Below are 19,075 nucleotides of genomic sequence, written 5' to 3' on the forward strand. Positions count from 1 at the left end.
CCGAAAGTCCAAGTCAGGATTCAGATATGAGGCAAGTAAAGGAATTCTTGGGATGGACCCAACAGATCTATATCGTAGCTTGATATTGGATTTTTTTGGAATCCTTCAACTTACTTTCGGTTAGGGTTGGAGCAAACCTTCCGTTGAGTCCGTATCAGCCTTATTCTTTCCGTTTGGGGGTAAGGTTACCCTGCAAAATTCAGAACACAAATTGGATCCGGATCGACCAACAAACGGCATCCGAGAATCCCCGCCTCAACTGGACCCCACACATGCTTCCAAAGCCGTCTAAACCACCAGATCCAAAATACCAGAATCCGGATCTTGACCATTCCCAGCTGGGAACGTGTGAAAAAGGAATGCGGAAAAAGAAAAGTCATTATCCATCGAAACAAGGGTAGAATCGTAAAGATCGAACTTTGAAGACAGGGTCGTCATTACCCTTTCATCTCTGTACAATTCTATAATTTCGTGTTCAGTACGGAGAGGAGAAAAAAAAGAAAAAGAAAGGCAAAGCATACTAGCGGCGACTCGGCTCTCCGAATTTCTGAAAACCTCCTCCTCTCTCCATCGCCCTCTCTCTCTCTCTCTCTCTCCCCGCACGTCCTTCTCTGCACAACCGGCTTGCTGTCGGAAAACGTTAGCCGGAAAACCGCCTTGTTCCGCCGGATCTGCCGTCGTGCTCGTAGAGATTCCTATGCTTTCTTGCCTCTCGTAGTGGAATTAGCCAGCGGAGCGGAAGCAAGGAAGAGAAGCATGGGAAACGCGAACGTCACCGAGGGAGGGGGCGAGAATGCCGCTCAAGAGCGCGGCGCGAGACCGGACGGCGCCGGGGAGAACCTTCCGGATGGTCTTCCAGCGGGGTTCCCGCCTGTACCCGGTCGGATTGCCAGGCCGCTATCTCCGCCGCAGAGCCCCAGAAGGTCGCGATCTCCGATGCTCTTCGCTCCGCCGGTAACGTGTATCTATTCTCTCTCTTTGATGGCTTCTCCTCTTCTTTGTTTCTGTTTCGTCTCTCTTTCATTCTTTTCCGTCTTCAAGATAGCCTCTGTGATTATCTGTTTGTCATTTCTCTGTTCCCGGATCACTTTCTTTCTAGTGTTGTCTAGCTTCTTTTTCAGTGGATTTCTTGTGGATGGAGCTTGATGTGTAGATTTTTCTACGAACGGAAATTATGAATCCCACAAGTGGCGAATAAGTCCGATTCAGTGGAATGAAGAGATTATCTGATATTTCTTCTGCTATTGGGTTTATTAGGCGCGTTATTTTGTAGCCATCTAATATTTTGTTAAAGCATTAGGAAGAATTTCCGTGGTGATGGTCCACGTGTGGCGATTGTTCTGGATCTTGAGCTACATTAAAATTTTATTGTGTAAGAATAAGGCTTAATTGTGATTTTGTACTGTTTGAAAACCAGTCTAGGTTGTGGAGATCTATTGCTTTGTTCCATGTGCTCGTAGCAGCTCCCGTTTTGTCCTTCTTGAACTCCGAGAAGTTAACGTCATCCTAAAATTATGGTATGCCACCTATTTTCTATTTCGTGTCCTACAAATGGTTCACATGCTGAGCCATTTGATTCATTTGGCACATCTGTGCACCTGTCTGCCCTTTGTTTCATTAATTATATCTTTCCATTACCATTTGATCCAAGGACCTACGTTGTTAGGTGTCACGTTGGCATGCACCTAGGTGGCGCCTAGGCGTTACTCCTCCTGCATTGCCTAAGTCCAAGTACTTAAGATGCAAGGTGGTGGTGCGCCTAGAACCAACCTAGGCATTGGAAGTCGAAGAGGCACTTCTTAAATTCTTAAAGAATGCTGGAGACTGGTGCTTAGTTTTAAGTTGTGGAAGCCGAAGAAACAATCTTTGTTGAATGTGCAAGTGGTATTTAAGCATGGATTCTCCAGCAAACCGAACGCCCATTCACGCTCAGTCTTCTGCTTTGCTGAGATTCTTCTCTTCAGTTGGCTGCTTCTGTGATGCCTTCTATTCTATATTGTTCAGATTATTAGACTTCTTTTGAATATGTTTTATGAATTGAAGTTATCTTTAATTAGGTTTATATTATGTCAATGACTCAATAGTGAACACTTGAAGTTTTGAACTTATTGTATTGATTTTAAGTTTTTTGAATCTTCAATGCTACAAAATTTACATTTTGTCTGAAATATACAAGTATAATATAAATTATATACTATGGACTGTTATAGATTGTTGTTATATGACTATATCACTATTGGTCGTATTATTTAACTTAATAGTTAATAACTTAATATATATAATAGTTTTTTTCCACCCTCTTAACCTACATATTAAGTTATATATGGGAATATGATGTGTTATATATATGGTATTAAGTTTATTAATGGTCATATATATAACTTAGTAATCAAATTATTAATATATTATATATACAAGTTACTAACAGTGTTATGACTGTATGTTTATGACTGTGTTTATGACTGTATGTAGTACATACAGTCATAAACAGTCTAACAGTTGCCTAGAGGCATTTGCACCTGGGGACTTTGATAACATAGGTAAGGAATCAAGTTATGCATTATTCTTCTAGTCCACGAGCTTATGTGCAGGTAACTTGATTGAAATTGCTCGTTAGGGTAACAGTCATTTAGGACTCAAAGATCAAGATAGCAAACAGGAATGCGGCAAAAACATGCCGATCTGAGCACATCAACCAGAAGCGGCACAACCACCTTCAAGCAAGAACTTGTGCATCCTCTTTGATAATGAGCAATCAAATAGGAATCTGACGGCCCACACTAGGTAGGAGATAGCAGTCCTATAACTAGTCTCATCATTCATATGCTTAAGATGAAGGTGAAGACTACTGACGAATCAGTACGAGAAAGTTGGACCAAGCCAAGAAAGTGCAAACCCCAAAACAAAATGTGGTATCTAGAATAACACGACTGCTAGTACAGTTCATCCTTTCCTGAACTGGGTTCTATTCCCTTGAGCTGCTAGTTTGGGTCTAAGGTCATCACTGCAGTTGGATCATTTGGAACTTCAGGTCAGGAGACAAACCCTCAGCTGCTGCTCTCTAACACTAATACAAATTAATTCTTTTGTATGCCCTTTTACCTTTTTATCCTTCTAAAATTACATTTTATTTTTTCATGTAAAGGTAGTCCTTAATTTCTCCTAAAGCTTAACAAGATTAAGTTCTTGTTCAAATCCATTTGTTTGATCTAGCTGGAGTATATGATGCCGAGGGATGATGTTATGGCAGGCATCAATGGGATCTACTGCATTTAGTATATTCAGACTTTTAGGGACAAAAGTCAGGTGTATTCTTGTTCCTTGCACTACATGTGTACATGGACTTTTTTTCATGTATTTTTGTAGAACAGGGGTGCTGTTATTTGGAAAACTGCATGCTTGTGCTGATAACCAATTTGTATATCTTCATGGACTTGCTGGAGAGATTTGGGCCAAAGACTTGAGTTTCTTATGAAATTTTGGTTTGTTGTGATTGCGTGGGGTCTTGTATGTATATGCATTAATTTGCTATATCTCTTTAAGTTTCTTGGTCTTACACTGTCTCTTCATTGTTTTGTAAAACTATTTGTTTTTCTCTTTAGATGTTACTGTTTTTTTCTGTTATTGTCAATCTTATTACAGCATACATCAAGTTTCCTATAGTGGGTTATAATTCAAAATACTTTCCTCACAAGCTGGATGATCTATGAACTTTAACTCGAATGCTGGAGATTTAATTTTAGTTAAGTTCTAACTTGTCATTGTGAGTTAGTGGGCGATGACTGGATGGTTCTTATGTCAATTTGAGACTCATATCATACCTACAAGTTTATTTGACCTACCAACATATACTCCAATCCCCATGAAACCTACTATCTTATGGAGCAAGAGTCCATATATGTTAGTTAAAATCTGAATTCAAAATAGTGGGATGGTGGGATCACCACTTACACCTTAGATTTCATCACGCTTCCCATACTGAGATTAATCCTTGATTTTGAAGACTGAGTGGCTAGGCCTGTAGGCCACTGCACTGTGATCGTCGAAAATCTGGTTGTTCCTAGGTGTCTCATCATTTGGAAGTATCCCTAGGATCAATTGTCACAAATATCAATCTCAGGAAAATATAAGCAAGGTTTTTCTTAGGTAGTTTTTGGTGAAGTTGTTTCTCTTGGAAAATTTTGGGAAAAATTTCGCAAGTTTTAAAAAAATAACAAATCCTAAAAATTAGAAACAATAAAATAAATCTGAAACTAATAATAAAGAAAAAGTGAAAAAAACCACCAAAAAACGAAAAAATCACAAAAAAAATCTCATGATATTCATTTTTGTCGATATTTTCAAAATCTTGCAAGATTTTCCAGATATTTTCTCTTTACTTGTTTATCTCATAAATATTGCAATTTTTTTGAAAATCTCGTCATATCTATGACAGTGGCTTGCTTAGGCATTCAACAGCCTTTTTTTTTCCTTCAACAAACTAGGCAGTTCTTTTTCCTCGTCCTCCTCTTCCTTTTCTTCTTTTGTTTTTATGCAATTTTTCCTCTTTTTTTCTCATTCTTTTTAATGTTACGTATGATTTTCATCAGATTGTATGTCACATGGACATAAAATGGGTTCTGCACTCGGGTTGACACAAGTGTTGCTGGTGGACATGGTTACTTTGCTATCTTTTTCTTTAGTAATATATATATATATATATATATATATATATATATTGCCATGTTTACGTGGCCGCGGTTAGCCAAGCTTTTATAACTTGCTACACACCCATGTCTGCTCATGTACCTGCACCCACGTGACATAGACCAGAAATTATATGCTTATATGTGTCTATTCATTATTATAGTTGTAATCATAGTTCATATACTATTATAGCTTGAGTATCTGCAAGTTTTCTTAGGTTTTTGACTGCTTTGCATATGTATACCGTTGTCATATATTTCCTTCTTGGCTTTAATTGATGAGGTTTTTCTTGCTTATTATTCAGGAAATTTGTTTTGCTCGGCAAGAATTTTGGGAGTTCAAAATATTAAAAAGTACAAAATGATAATATGAAAATTTGAGTTTTCTGTTGTTTTTCTTAAAAAAATGTTAATAAATATTCATATATATATATATATATATATGTGTGTGTGTTTCTTTTTAGTTTTTCATATCTATTGGAATTATTATAGAAGAGGAACCTGTGATGATGTTGACATGTATTTTCCCTTTGCTCATTTAAAAAATTAAGTTAGTAATTATGCTTTAGATTAGTTTTTGAAGTTTTTAAAATTAGAACTAGTGATTTACTAGTTGTTGTTTAGAAAATTAGAAGATTTTTCATGCCCTAAAACATTACAAAACTGCGGTTTTAAATTTTAAACTTGCTTTCCTTATGCTGTGTGTGATTAGATCTTAAGTTTTAAACTTTTAGTTTTGTTACAACAGGAGAGATGGAGAGAGAAAAGTCTTGTTCTCATTTACCCTAATCTCATGTTAAAAAGGGTTTTAGGGGGCAACAACCAAAATTACAAGACCAATCCACAAGACAAAATATGAATATTAAATATGACCTCCCACATTAATAAATATTAACCCATGACTTCTAACTGTTTACTAAAAAATCTTTCACTAATATTAATTCTCAACACTCCCCCTTAAGTGAGAGCATAAATGTCAACCATGCTTAGCTTGTTGTAGCATCTTGTAAAGTCAACAATAGGAAGTGGCTTGGCAACCACGTCAACTACTTCCTCGTTTGAGGACACATGAATAATCGATCTAATTCATGCTTGAACCATGTGATGAATGTAATGACGATCAACTTTTATATGCTTGGTTCTCTCATGAAACACATGATTATTGGCAAGATAGAGGGCTGCCTTGTTATCACACTTCATCTCCATAAGTAACTTCACCTGAACTCCCAAACTGCTAATTACACTTTTTATCCATCTCATCTCAGCAACTGTTTGATCCATGCTCTATCAGAGGAAGCTGCTACTCCAATTGTTATAATGAGATAGTAAATGCCCCCTTCTTCGCAATGTCTACCAATCTTCTTCTTGGTCAGTAAATCCTGAAAAACACAAGAACCAGGTCAGGAATAACACAACGATTCAATTCTCTTGTGAGTTGGCTTGTAGATAGAAGGTTTTTGGAAAACTCGGGGTGTGCAACACCTTCTGAATACACAAAGTAGGGGACAAGTGAACATCTCTCTGTCCTATAGTTGGTGATATTCTTCTAGAGCAAGTGGAACATGCTCTAAAGAGGAATAAGGTATAATGTAAAAACAACTGAGAGATTCTCTATAAAGGTGTCTAGAAGCTCCCAAAACAACAAATCCACAACTACCTTGACTCCTAGTCATACTCAATGTTGTAAAAGGCGTATCGTAACATGTATCGGTCGGGCTGACCTATACATTATATCGTAACGTATCGTAAATTATTATTTTTTAATTCATAAAAAATTTAAAAAAATTAGAAAAAATAGAGAAAAGATAGTTAAAATCGGGAAAAATAAAAAAAATTGAAAAAAACGTGTTCTATATAAAAGAAAAACTCATCACATCGTTCATAAGCCATAATATATTAACAACACATTTAGAAATGAAAAATAAGAAATTCACAATAACATAATAAACATCCATCACAAATTTAAGGTTTAATAAAGTGTTTTAGATTATATTACAAGTTTACAACAAATAATATATTATGATTATCATCAATCAAGGTCCCATCATCCCCACGGGCCATGGGTCCTTCTTATCCACAAGCGAGTTCTCCTCTAAATCGACAATTTATCACAAACATGGCGATTTTTGTAGAAAAACTAGTAAAACATTTCCTCTCACAACTTTTAGACATGTTTAGAAAGAGGGAGAGAGTGGTTCTTTTGTAAAAAAACCACAAAAAATCATTTTATCCATGTATCATACGATACGAGGTTTATCGGGCGTATCTTATGATAGAGCCCCCGTATCGCATGATACAACCGATAGGCCTACGATGCACAAGCGTATTGTATATCATAGACGTATCTTATAGGTTTTTTAAACCTATACGATACGTATTGCATGATACGGGCCCGTATTGTGCGATATGGATAACATTGGTCATATTGCCTGTAGACTATGTCACACGGGTACGGGAACGGTATGGGTACGCGGACACGGAAATTTTCAAAATTTTAGGATTCGTGGACATAACGAATATTATATTCTAAATAATTAAAAATGATAATAAAATAAAAAAAACATTAAATTAATAATTCACTCTTACAATCTCATAAGTCATAAGAAAGAAAGTCTCAAACAAAACATTGTTCATCACCAATCTCAGAACTCATAAGTCATAAGAAAGTCTCAAACACTAAGGCAAAATCCCCAAATCGGCAAAATCTCCAAATCAGTAAAATCCCCATATCAAAAAAAAAAAAAAATATTGCACATAGCATTGAAGAATAGGATCAAGATCGAAGGATTAACCGTCCAATCTTCAAACGAAAACATCCCCAAATCGGCAAGAAAAACTCAAACGAAAAAAACCCAAATGAAGCATGAAACCCTAACTTCTAATATCAAAAAGAAAAAAAAAACACTTACCTGTCTGTCGCCGGCTGCCGCCAGACACCACCGGATGTCGCCGTCGATCGCCGGACCTCGTCGCCGTCGCCCGCCATTGCAGAACTCTGCTGTCGCCGGTTACAAGTCGTCGAGGGTAAAGGTCGACCGTGAAAGCATAAAAAGAAATCGAGGGTGGAAACTTATGTCAGGGTTATGAAAATGGTTGGGATCGGGTCTGACCTAGACCCAATCCAAAACATATCCTGTTGTGTCCAAGTGTCAGGATCCGCGTGTCAGAGTGTCGACACCGGTATGTGACCCAGTTTGCCGTATCCATGTGTCTTAGCCTGTAGAATATGCTATATCTATAACTACAGTGGATGCAGATGTAGATGCAGACTCCTGGACTAGAAGCCGCTCATACTCAACACTACTAACATTGACATTGAAAGAATCTATAGAAGTAGTAGAAACAACATCTATAGTGGGAGATGTAGCTTTTGCCACTGTCTTACTGGGAGGAGCCGTAGGTGTAATAGAAGAAGCAGGATGACCATGCTTATCCCAACACCTATTTTCAAGGTGATTCTGCTTGCCACAATTTATGACACATGGGTGCTTCTAAAGGGTTGCTGCACCCATATTGATGCTGGTGCTTCTCCGATATAGCACATCCTGTTTGGTCAGTTGAAGGGTTAAAACCTATGTCACATGGGTGCAGGTACGATATAGGTACGGATACGGCAATACGGGTATGGACACGGCAATTTTGGATACGCGGAAACGACAAATTTTATATTCTAAAAAATAATAAAATGAAAAAAAAAACATTAAATTAATAGTTCACTCTTACAAAAGTGCTGAGTATTTGAAAGGATTGTTCAAGAAAATAATTAGATGCATCACAAAGAAATGATAAAATGACAAAAAAAACATTAAATTAATAGTTTATTGTTTTGGCATGTCCCACCCATGTCCCGTATCCAGATACGCGTGTCCGCGTATCGGATACGGGTATGTGGGCTAAACCCACGTATCCGTGTGATAGAGGTTAAAACTAACCATTTTAATTCTGCACATAACTAAATAATCTCTATTACAAAAAGTTTATATGTAAATATTAGATAAATAAGGCTACTAAATAGTTAAATCATTATTTGACAAATGATTTATATGCCCACATACATGCACATTTATATGCATCCTTGCTGCATGCACACTTAAATTTTTTTTTTTTTGGGAAATTGTTGCATTCGCACCTGTATCTGCACTCGCACCAGCACGTGCACCCCACAGGCCCACACCCATGTTACATAGGCCACAATACGTGCATTGTAGCTTCCTACAACCACCAGTGCCTCTGTCGCGATCTCTACCACATAGGTGAGTTGTCCTCATCCGCTTTGTTGTCACTAGAGGTGGAAATCGGGCCAGGTACCCAACGGGTACCTGGTACCTGCCCGATCAGGCCCGGGTACCCAACGAGTACCTGGTACCCGGCCCGATCGGGCTCGAGCCCAGGCCAGCCCGATAAATTTTAAATATTATATTTTTTTATTAATAATATATATTTATTGTTAAAAATGTATTTTATGTTAAAAAAATTATTTTATATTTTAAAAAATATTTTTTTATTGTAACCGGGCCGGGTGGGGCTGGGTCCGAACTTGGGTTTCGGTCATTAGGCCCGGGCCCAGGCTCAGGTTTTGGACATCGGGCTGGCCCGATGCCCAGGCCTAGTTGTCACCATGCTGAAGTGGGAGCACCACTAGATGCCAAAGAAAGGAAGACGGCTAGACAACTAATCCAATTATATGCATCGGCAAGATTAGAGATTTCAGCGCCTATGAACATCTGAACCTTACCCACAACATATTCAGGAGATGGCCCAAATAGGAATTTGGCTACCATAGTCTGCTCCTGGTGTGTTTTATAATATGTTTTGCATGGAGATCGAACGACATTCGGTCTTTCATAAGTAGATTTGACTGAAGAAAATTATCTGTTGGAGTTGACAGATCTCCTTCTTTACCTGCAAAATTCTGCTCACATTCTTATCCTGTGATTACATGTCTTGCTAAAACTCTCACTTATGTTTGACAATAGTATAGCATCCTAAGTCACTTGCAATATGAGGTTTGATGTTGTTCATGCTTCAGGCCATAACAATGCTACTCTTTGTACGTGGCATACTTTCACACCTTTTCCTCTGGCTCCTCTTCATTCAATGATATGATCTTTTCAATGTCCTACCATCAACATCACAAAGGTGCAGGACCACATTTCATAGTTGGTGCCATCTAATTTGATGGTTGACCCATGTAAGAAAGGATTAAAAAAAGGGTTTATAATCTGCTACTAGGCCAGTTTACTATCCCCTCCAGTATGTGATAGAAATGTAGCACCAATATCTGTAACCCGAAAACAGCACTCAAGCAGGAAGATAGAGAGAGAGAGAGAGAGAGAGAGAGAGAGAGAGTGAATGAAAACAAGAAGAAACTGAGGAGAAGAAGCCGTAGCCAAAATGGTTTGCACGGCCTCTATTTATAATCTCATTTTCAGAATTCTAAGAGTCTCCAATCGTAGAATCCTAGGAGATTTCACAAGCTCCAAGGACATTAATTACATCATAGAAACCTAAGAGACTTCACATATTACAAGGATATTAACTACAACATAGAATCCTAGGAGACTTCCCATATAACAAGGATATTAACTATAACATAGAATCCTATGAGACTCTTCACATGTTACAAGGACATTAAATATTTTAACACATTCTACAAGGAGGTGGAATCCTAAGAGACTCCTCTTCAACGTGCTGGTGAAGGATTTATATTTTAACACCCTCCCTCAAGTTGTGCATGGTTTTGCACCATGTACAACTTGCCTTTTAGAAACCAGAATCGTTCCTTTGTTAATCCTTTTGTAAATAAGTCTGCAACTTGTTCATCTGTACGAACATAAATAGGCTGAATTTCCTTGTCTTCCACCTTTTGTCTAACAAAGTGTTGATCAATCTCAATGTGCTTTGTTCGACCATGTTGTACGGGATTAAAGGCAATGTTAATAGCGCTTTGATTATCGCACATTAACATTGATGTTTTAATCTTTTCTCCAATGTCTTCTAGCAAATGTCTAACCCATGTAACTTCAGCAGTACCTGCAGCCATGCATCTGTATTCAGCTTCAGTGCTGGATCTTGCTACTGCCTTTTGCTTTCGACAACTCCAAGACACAAGATTACGTCCAATGAAAATACAAAAACCAGAAATGGACTTTCTTTGATCGGGATCTCCAGCCCAATCTGCATCTGTGAATGTCATAAGTTGATGTCCAGTAGTTATATTTTCACTCTTACCATAAACTAAGCCATCTCCTGCTGTCCCTTTAAGATATCTTAATATTCTTTTGACAGCATCCATGTGAGTATCTCTAGGTGCATGCATAAATTGGGATACTTGATTCACAGCATATATAATATCTGGTCTAGTAAATGTAAGATATTGAAGTGCCCCAACAATACTTCGATATTGCGTAGGATCTTCATATAACTCCCCATCTTGAGCACTTAGTCTTTGATTTAGAACACTAGGAGTTCCAACAGGCTTACAATCAGACATACCTGACTTTTTCAACAAATCCAACGTGTATTTCTGTTGTGTCAATGTGAGGCGATTATTGTGCCTATCAATCTCCACTCCAAGAAAGAATCGTAAATCACCAAGCTCTTTCATTTTGAAGTTTTGCATCATCAAAACTTTAGCTTCTTCTATGTGTTTTTCTGAATTGCCTGTGATAACAATATCATCAACATATATAAGAAGTAAAGTAAATATGTTTTCCTTTCGATAAATGAAAAGAGAGTGATCTAGAGGACATCTCCGAAAACCACATTCTTGAATCTTGCAAGAGAAACTGTCAAACCACGAACGTGAGGCCTGTTTAAGTCCATAAATAGATTTTCTTAGTTTGCAAACCCATGCATGAGAGTCTCCTTTCGTGTATCCTGGAGGTTGTTCCATATATACTTCCTCCCTTAAATCACCATGAAGAAAAGCATTCTTCACGTCCATTTGATGTAGTCTCCATCCATATTCAACTGCCAATGATATAATCACGCGAATTGTTCCCATTTTGATCACAGGGCTGAATGTCTCATCATAATCTTCTCCATATTGTTGTGTAAACCCTTTTGCTACTAACCTTGCTTTGTGTCTTTCTATGCTGCCGTCAGGTTTGTATTTAATTTTGTATACCCATTTGGAGCCCACTACGTTCTTTTCGTGTGGCCTCGGAACGATCTCCCATGTTCCACATTCATGCAAGGCATCCATTTCTTCTTTCATAGCCTTTCTCCAATGATGTGATTTTGATGCTTCATCAAATGAAGTAGGTTCTTCCTCCTTGCCAACTTTTGCCATGAATAACTGAAAATCAAGTGATAAAGAATCATAGCTAACCCACCTGTGAATGGGATGACGAATGCGTTGGGATCTTCTAAGGTGGGGCATGTTGTCTTCTTCACTGTGAGCATCTCTGTCCCTTAGTCGTCGACTGTAGATAAGACCCGAATACCGATGTGCATCGTTGCTCTGTTCATTATTGTTTTCGTGATGACTTAATGACTGTGTTGGATCTTCTTGATTTTCACTTTGAGCCATATCCGACGGTTGTATTGCTCTCTCTGAATCTTCACTTTGAGGCACATCATTTTCTATAACAGGATCTGCATTGAATAACTGTGTACTGGTCCAGGGATCATAAGATTCAATGGTCATAGGCATTTCATTTGTATTATCAAAACTATGTTCATCAAAAATGACATTTCTTGAAGTTTTGATACGTTTAGTTGTTGGATCATAGCATCGAAAACCTTTATATTCATCAGCATATCCAACGAATCTACATTGAATAGCTTTGTCTTGAAACTTGTTCCTCAACGCAGCATCAACGTGAACATAGCATACACAACCAAAAACCTTCAAGTTCTTGTAATCAGGTTGTTTGCCTAAGAGTGTAAAATATGGCGATTTAGACATCAAGAGTGTCATAGGCAAACAATTTATTATGTATACAGCAGTATGGAAGGCTTCAGTCCACAAGGAAATGGGCACATTAGTATCATGCATCATGCTCATGGCGCTTTCAACTATATGTCGATGTTTCCGCTCAACTACACCATTTTGTTGTGGTGTGTAAGGGCAGGAAATTTGTCTAGTTATCCCTTTTTCACGTAGAAATTCAATAAAATCAAGCGAGGAATATTCTCCCCCTCCATCACATTGAAAATGCACCACATTGGATGAAAATTTAGTTTGAATCATGGCATAGAAGTTTCGAAATATGTGAGGTACTTCTGATTTGTGTTTCATGAAGTAAATCCAGGTGAAACGTGAGTAAGAGTCAATGAATAAGACATAATATCTTGACCCAGACATGGAATCAATAGGGGCTGGCCCCCATACATCAGAAAAAATAGTTTCAAAAGGTTTGGAAGCCCTTTGATTTATATTATGGAAAGGTAAAACATGACTCTTACAAAGTCCACAACTTGAACATTTTTTGACACTTGAAGTAAGAGGTAAACTTGATCTTGGAATGAGACTATCTGTGACAAGTTTTTCAATGAAATGTCGACCACAGTGTCCTAGCCGACTATGCCACAAATCAGACTCCAAAAATTGGTTAGGGCCCCTTACTTTTGATTGAAAATGGCAAGAACTTGGCACTGATGACGCATTATGAGAAAGAGAAAATGTCTTCAATCCTATATCAAAAGTGGATGAATCCTTGGGTAGACATTCCTTGAGGACGTACATATTCCCTTGACGCTCCCCTCTAGCGAACATTTTCTTCGTTTGGAGGTCCTTGACATAGACAGAAGAAGGTGTGAATTCAACAGAAGAGCTTGTATCATCAATGAGTTTAGAAATGGATATGATGTTCTTTTTGATATTGGGAGCAAGAACAACATTAGACAGTGATAGAGACGAGGATGACAATGGAATATGTGCATTTCCAATATGTGTAATAGGATGAGATTTTCCATCACCTGTTATAATGCAACTTCTACCGTAATGAGGGGATAAGTTAGTCAATTTACCTGCATTTCCTGTCACATGGGTAGCTGCACCTGAATCCAAGAACCATTCTCCCTGCTCATTTTGCTTTATAGTCATCTTTGAGAATGCGGCCATCAATAGCTGTTGCATATCTTCAGCGGTGGATTTAGAACTTTGTCCTCCTTGTTTATAATCATGTCTTACTCCTTTGTTTTTATTTTGAGGATTAAACCAACATTGTGCCTTCATGTGTCCTTTCTTGTTGCACTGAAAACAAATTGGTATTTTTCTTGAAGTATCCAAAGGAGACATACCTTGGTTATGTGGTGTTGGTAGAATGCCACGACCACCATGGTTGGAGTTCCCATGGCTCTTACCAAACTTTACATTCATAGCCAACACATTTTGGGAGTTCCCTTGATCAGTCCTTTCAATGACTCTTTTCATATTCATTTCATGTTGGAGAAGTTTACCTTGTAGTTCGTTGAAGGAAGGCAGAACAGGAAGGACCTCAAGAGCTGTAATAAAAGCATGATAATCATGCCCAAGTCCATTCAAGGTTTGCTGCACCTTTTCCTTATCAGAAATGTTATTCCCTGAGGCAGCAAGTTGGTCTGCGACGGCCTTAATACGCCCCAAATAATCCATGATAGACGTTGAACCTTTGCTCAAATTCTGAAATTCTTTCTTTAAGTACATAATTCGAGCTTCTGATATTTGGGAAAAGGTATCAGCAAGGGTTTCCCATAATTCTTCTGCAGTACAATCATCAGAAACTGAAAGTAACACTTGTTGAGATAAAGTGGACAAAATATACGCAACCAGACTTTGATCACGTCTCATCCACATAGCATGTTCAGGATTGTTGTCTTCATGAACAGCAATAACTTCTCCTGCCTCATTTTTTATTTCCTGTAAGACGGATATTGGTGGAGCCTTTGTTGAACCATCGAGATGTCCAAAGAGTCCTTGACTTCTTATGAAAGGCATGATTTGCCTTTTCCAGATCAGATAATTCTCATGGTTGAGTTTTTCGGTAATAAGGTGAGGAAGAAAACTTGAGGACATGCCAGAATGCGAAAGGTTTTCCATGACAGCAGAAAAGAATGGTATATAGGTAGAAGATGAGAGGGAAAGAAGACACGATATAACAAGATGTGTCCTTGGTAAGCAAGAAGAAAAAAGGAACAAGAATTGCGCAAGAGAAAAGTAAATTCAGGATAGAGACAAGATGAGAAAAGAGTTCTAACCAGATCAGACCTGTTTGGGCATTTCGTTTGGTAGAGATAACGTAACCTGGCGCTCTGATACCATGATAGAAATGTAGCACCAATATCTGTAACCCGAAAACAGCACTCAAGCAGGAAGATAGAGAGAGAGAGAGAGAGAGAGAGAGAGAGAGAGTGAATGAAAACAAGAAGAAACTGAGGAGAAGAAGCCGTAGCCAAAATGGTTTGCACGGCCTCTATTTATAATCTCATTTTCAGAATTCTAAGAGTCTCCAATCGTAGAATCCTAGGAGATTTCACAAGCTCCAAGGACATTAATTACATCATAGAAACCTAAGAGACTTCACATATTACAAGGATATTAACTACAACATAGAATCCTAGGAGACTTCCCATATAACAAGGATATTAACTATAACATAGAATCCTATGAGACTCTTCACATGTTACAAGGACATTAAATATTTTAACACATTCTACAAGGAGGTGGAATCCTAAGAGACTCCTCTTCAACGTGCTGGTGAAGGATTTATATTTTAACAGTATGCATATCTTCTGCCTAGATTCCACCAACATTTGAAGAACGCTGCCCAATAATACATATCAACCAGCAGTGTGGAGGAAATATGTGCAGTGCTTTGCATAAGTCCAACAACCAGACAACCCACGTGTTGACAACAGATTTGAATGAAATACCGAACGAAATCTGTCATCAATCACCAACTCCAAATCACCAACAAGAGCAGCCATAAAATAATAATGCAGATATTCAAATCTGATTACAGAACAGATATCTAATAGACTTTGGTCCCAAACCAACATTAAATCACCAACAGATGCACCAAGAAATACTAAATGATCAGTTCGGAACTGATCTTAAATATAGGTATGATGATTACGTTCAGATCTACTACTTATTCTCAAATGTCAACAGCACAAACTTCTAGACAGAAAAATACCAAGTTGATAGACATCAAACACAAGAGGAGCATCATACAAATCATTGAGTTATACTTAACAACAACCAAGATAGGCAGAACCAACTGACGTCAATATTTACTGCCTAGCAACATCACAGAATCTGACCTCTTTAACGATAGTGAGCAAATCAAATCAAACTACCACCTTTACTTACTTGACAGGTATAGGTGTCCATACAGCTCCACACGGCAGGCCTGATTCACATAGCTCCCACACGCTTGCTTGAAAACAGAGACGTCAAATCTACCCACCTTATGTTCTGCCTTGATGTTATCCACAATAATCTGTGCTCCTCAGTAACAACTAATAAACTTGGACATCTGATCATGGTGGCATGAGGATCAGCGATGATTGGATCCCTCTAACAACGACCAACAACAATTCCACATGCCTTGGAGGTCAGTAAGATTAAAAGGGAAGAGGAGACAGAGATACAGAAGAAAAGGAGGAGGAGAAAGAAGAAGAGGAAGACCTAGACTGTTGTCAGCATCAGAAAGTCCCGGACCCCGGTTTAGGGTGCTCTGATACCATGTTACAAGAAGAGAGATTGTGAGAAAAGAGTCTTGTTCTCATTAACCCTAATCCCATGTTAAAAAGGGATTAGGAGGCAGCAACCAAAATTAAAAGGCCAGTCAACAAGACAAAATATAAATGTTAAAGAAGACCTCCCACATTAATAAATATTAACCCATGACTTCTACTATTTACTTAAAAGTCCTTTCAACAAGTTTTACCAAATTTTCTCTTTCCAACTTTTCATTGTTATGAAATGCTTAATGTGTTGGTTATTGTGCACTTTTAATTGTTTCATTGTAATAAGCTGAGAACCATAGATTTTTCATTGAGAAAGTTTTGTTATAATTTTTTAAAATTAACATCGCATCTTACTAATTAATTTTTTTCTGTTTATAATTTAATGCGTCTAGTCCCTCCTAGGCCGTTTGCTCAACTCACCACTTAGCCTTCAGCTAGTGCTTTTAACAATGTAGTCTTTACTTAGCAATCTCGAAAGAATCTTCCATTCCTAAGCCTTCTTGATGTGAACCAGTCAATGTAGAGAAATGAAATATGGGTCAGCCAGATCAGATGTAGTTTAAATTTGGTTCTTGTATTTCTAAGTACTTCCAGGATTGCTGTATTGCATTTTAATTGTTTGGATTCATGTAAAATACGACTAGGATGATCGGTTAAGCAGAACATAGACTTTTCAGGTGCCTGTACCTCCACTGGACAGACCTTCAGAACTCCATTGCATGTCCAATGAGCCTGGGGCAAATCACGCCTATGAATCCATGGACATTCCTCAAGAGCCGGGAATCCCAGTTCTAATCACCTGGAGCTTTGGTGGCAATGATGTTGCTGTTGAAGGTTCATGGGACAACTGGACGTCAAGGTAAATAGATTTCTTGTAGTTGGCGCAAGCACCAGATTACTAATTAATTCCTTCTATGTTTTCCAAATCTTATCCAATTCTGGTTACATTGCAAAGATTAAGCAAACAACTATGATCAATTATATGTGGTCATTTTGCAGGAAGACATTAATGAGGTCAGGAAAGGATCATGTTCTCCTGTTGGTTCTCCCATCTGGTATTTATCACTACAAATTTATTGTAGATGGTGAATGGAGATATATACCTGATCTGCCCTGCATATCAGATGAGACGGGCCATGTTAATAATCTTCTTGATGTGCAGGTAATGTTCTTTCTCGCTCTCACATGCACATTTTTTGATGGGCTAACATCTGATGTTGAAGTTCCAAGCATGAAGCCATCTGGTCAAGAAATTAAATTTCTATATGAAACCAATTCTTCTCTCACAGTTTCTTCAGAAAAGAAGACCATATTCCTTGAAATTTTTGGAATGGTTGCTCCACTATAAGACTAGATTAGGTGTTTCCATTTATTAGTGTGATATTGTATGGGGAAGTGATATGGGAAAGAGAATGTAGTTAAATGTCCTTTTTAGTGGTTGTTCTCCTAAGCTGTTGATAGTATAGATGCCTCCACTGTAACGCTTTGGTCTTTTCTGACTCCTCTAGTGGCACATTGTAACTGTCGTCCCTTTTGAAAAGTGGAAAATGCCCAAAAGATGTATTCCTTGTACCATAACAATTAGAGTATTTGAAAATGATGTTTACTCAGAAAGAAGCTGAAAAGGTAGCATCTGTGGGCCAAGGTCCTTGTCCAGAATCTTGATATGGAATTATTTCATGGGTGAAGAAAATACTGGTTCTAACCTTTTAGCTACCTGCCAAAATTGGTGATTTTCACTAGAAAACAATCTCTCTCTCTCTCTCTGCTAGTTGTATATCAACTTTATATTCTACTTTAATCTCGCTTGCTTAATCATTTGTTTTGTCTAAAGGACTATGTCCCAGACTGTGTGGGAAACACAGAAGAGTTTGAGCCTCCGCGTTCACCGGATTCAAGCTATGACCAGCCTTCCCCAGTCATGGAAGATTTTGCAAAAGAGCCGCCTCTGGTTCCACCTCACGTTCATCTCACAGTTCTTGGAATGGAGGACGCTCCTGAGTTGCCTCTGAGACCTCATCACGTGGTTCTGAACCATCTCTTCATAGAGAAAGGTTGGGGATCCGAGTCACTTGTGGCACTCGGTTTAACCCACAGGTTCCAGGAGAAGTATGTCACTGTCGTTCTGTATAAGCCATTAAGAAGGTGAAAGACTAACAGTGTACATATATCGTGTCCCCATTTCTGTTCACTCAAATGGCATGTCTGTTAAATAGACCAGACTTTCTCGTTTCTCTCGTCCTTTTCTGGGTTTCTCATTCATGGTTCTGTTGTTCTTCATTCATTATTCGCCTCTTGATCATGATTTATTTAATTTTACTTAATGTATAAAGGTTATGTTGATCAAAGCTTTGTATAGATCATCGGATCCATATCCTTGAAGTGGGTTTTTGAGTTGAACTGCGGCAAGCGCTTTCCAAAAGAATATTTTTGAGAAAGATTTACAGAATCGACTGAATCTTGTGAGTCATTTTTTAACTAAAAAAATCAAGGACTCAAAATTTTGCGAAAATGCAAAATACTAAATTAAAGAAAATGAAAAAGGTGAATTGTTGAATAATCTTTTTTTTTTTTTTGTGTCTTTGATCATGAACATTAGGTCATCAAGAAAACTTGAACTTATAATGTGTTCTTTCAGTTCTCTTATTTCTTGGGTTATTGAAGCTTCATTCATTTGATACCGCACTGAAAAGTCGACGGCGTTAAAAGGG

At 38.0% G+C, this 19,075-nt stretch overlaps 1 protein-coding gene across 2 annotated transcripts; it reads left to right on the forward strand.

Annotated features, from left to right (window-relative positions):
• The first annotated feature begins 506 nt into the window (after positions 1–506).
• Positions 507–18,605, forward strand: LOC116260406 (SNF1-related protein kinase regulatory subunit beta-1). 2 transcript variants are annotated; one of them, XM_031638732.2, is made up of 4 exons: positions 507–954; positions 17,033–17,223; positions 17,364–17,526; positions 18,199–18,605. In XM_031638732.2, exons 1-4 carry the CDS (start codon positions 757–759, stop codon positions 18,511–18,513), a joined length of 867 nt encoding a protein of 288 aa, XP_031494592.1. In that variant the 5' UTR covers positions 507–756; the 3' UTR covers positions 18,514–18,605. The 2 variants fall into 2 exon arrangements, with proteins under 2 accessions (XP_031494592.1, XP_031494593.1); XM_031638733.2 differs by having other exon boundaries at positions 509–954; positions 17,042–17,223.
• The last annotated feature ends 470 nt before the right edge of the window (positions 18,606–19,075 follow it).

Source organism: Nymphaea colorata, chromosome 9 (assembly GCF_008831285.2).
Source record: "Nymphaea colorata isolate Beijing-Zhang1983 chromosome 9, ASM883128v2, whole genome shotgun sequence".
NCBI classification, from domain to species: Eukaryota; Viridiplantae; Streptophyta; class Magnoliopsida; order Nymphaeales; family Nymphaeaceae; genus Nymphaea; species Nymphaea colorata.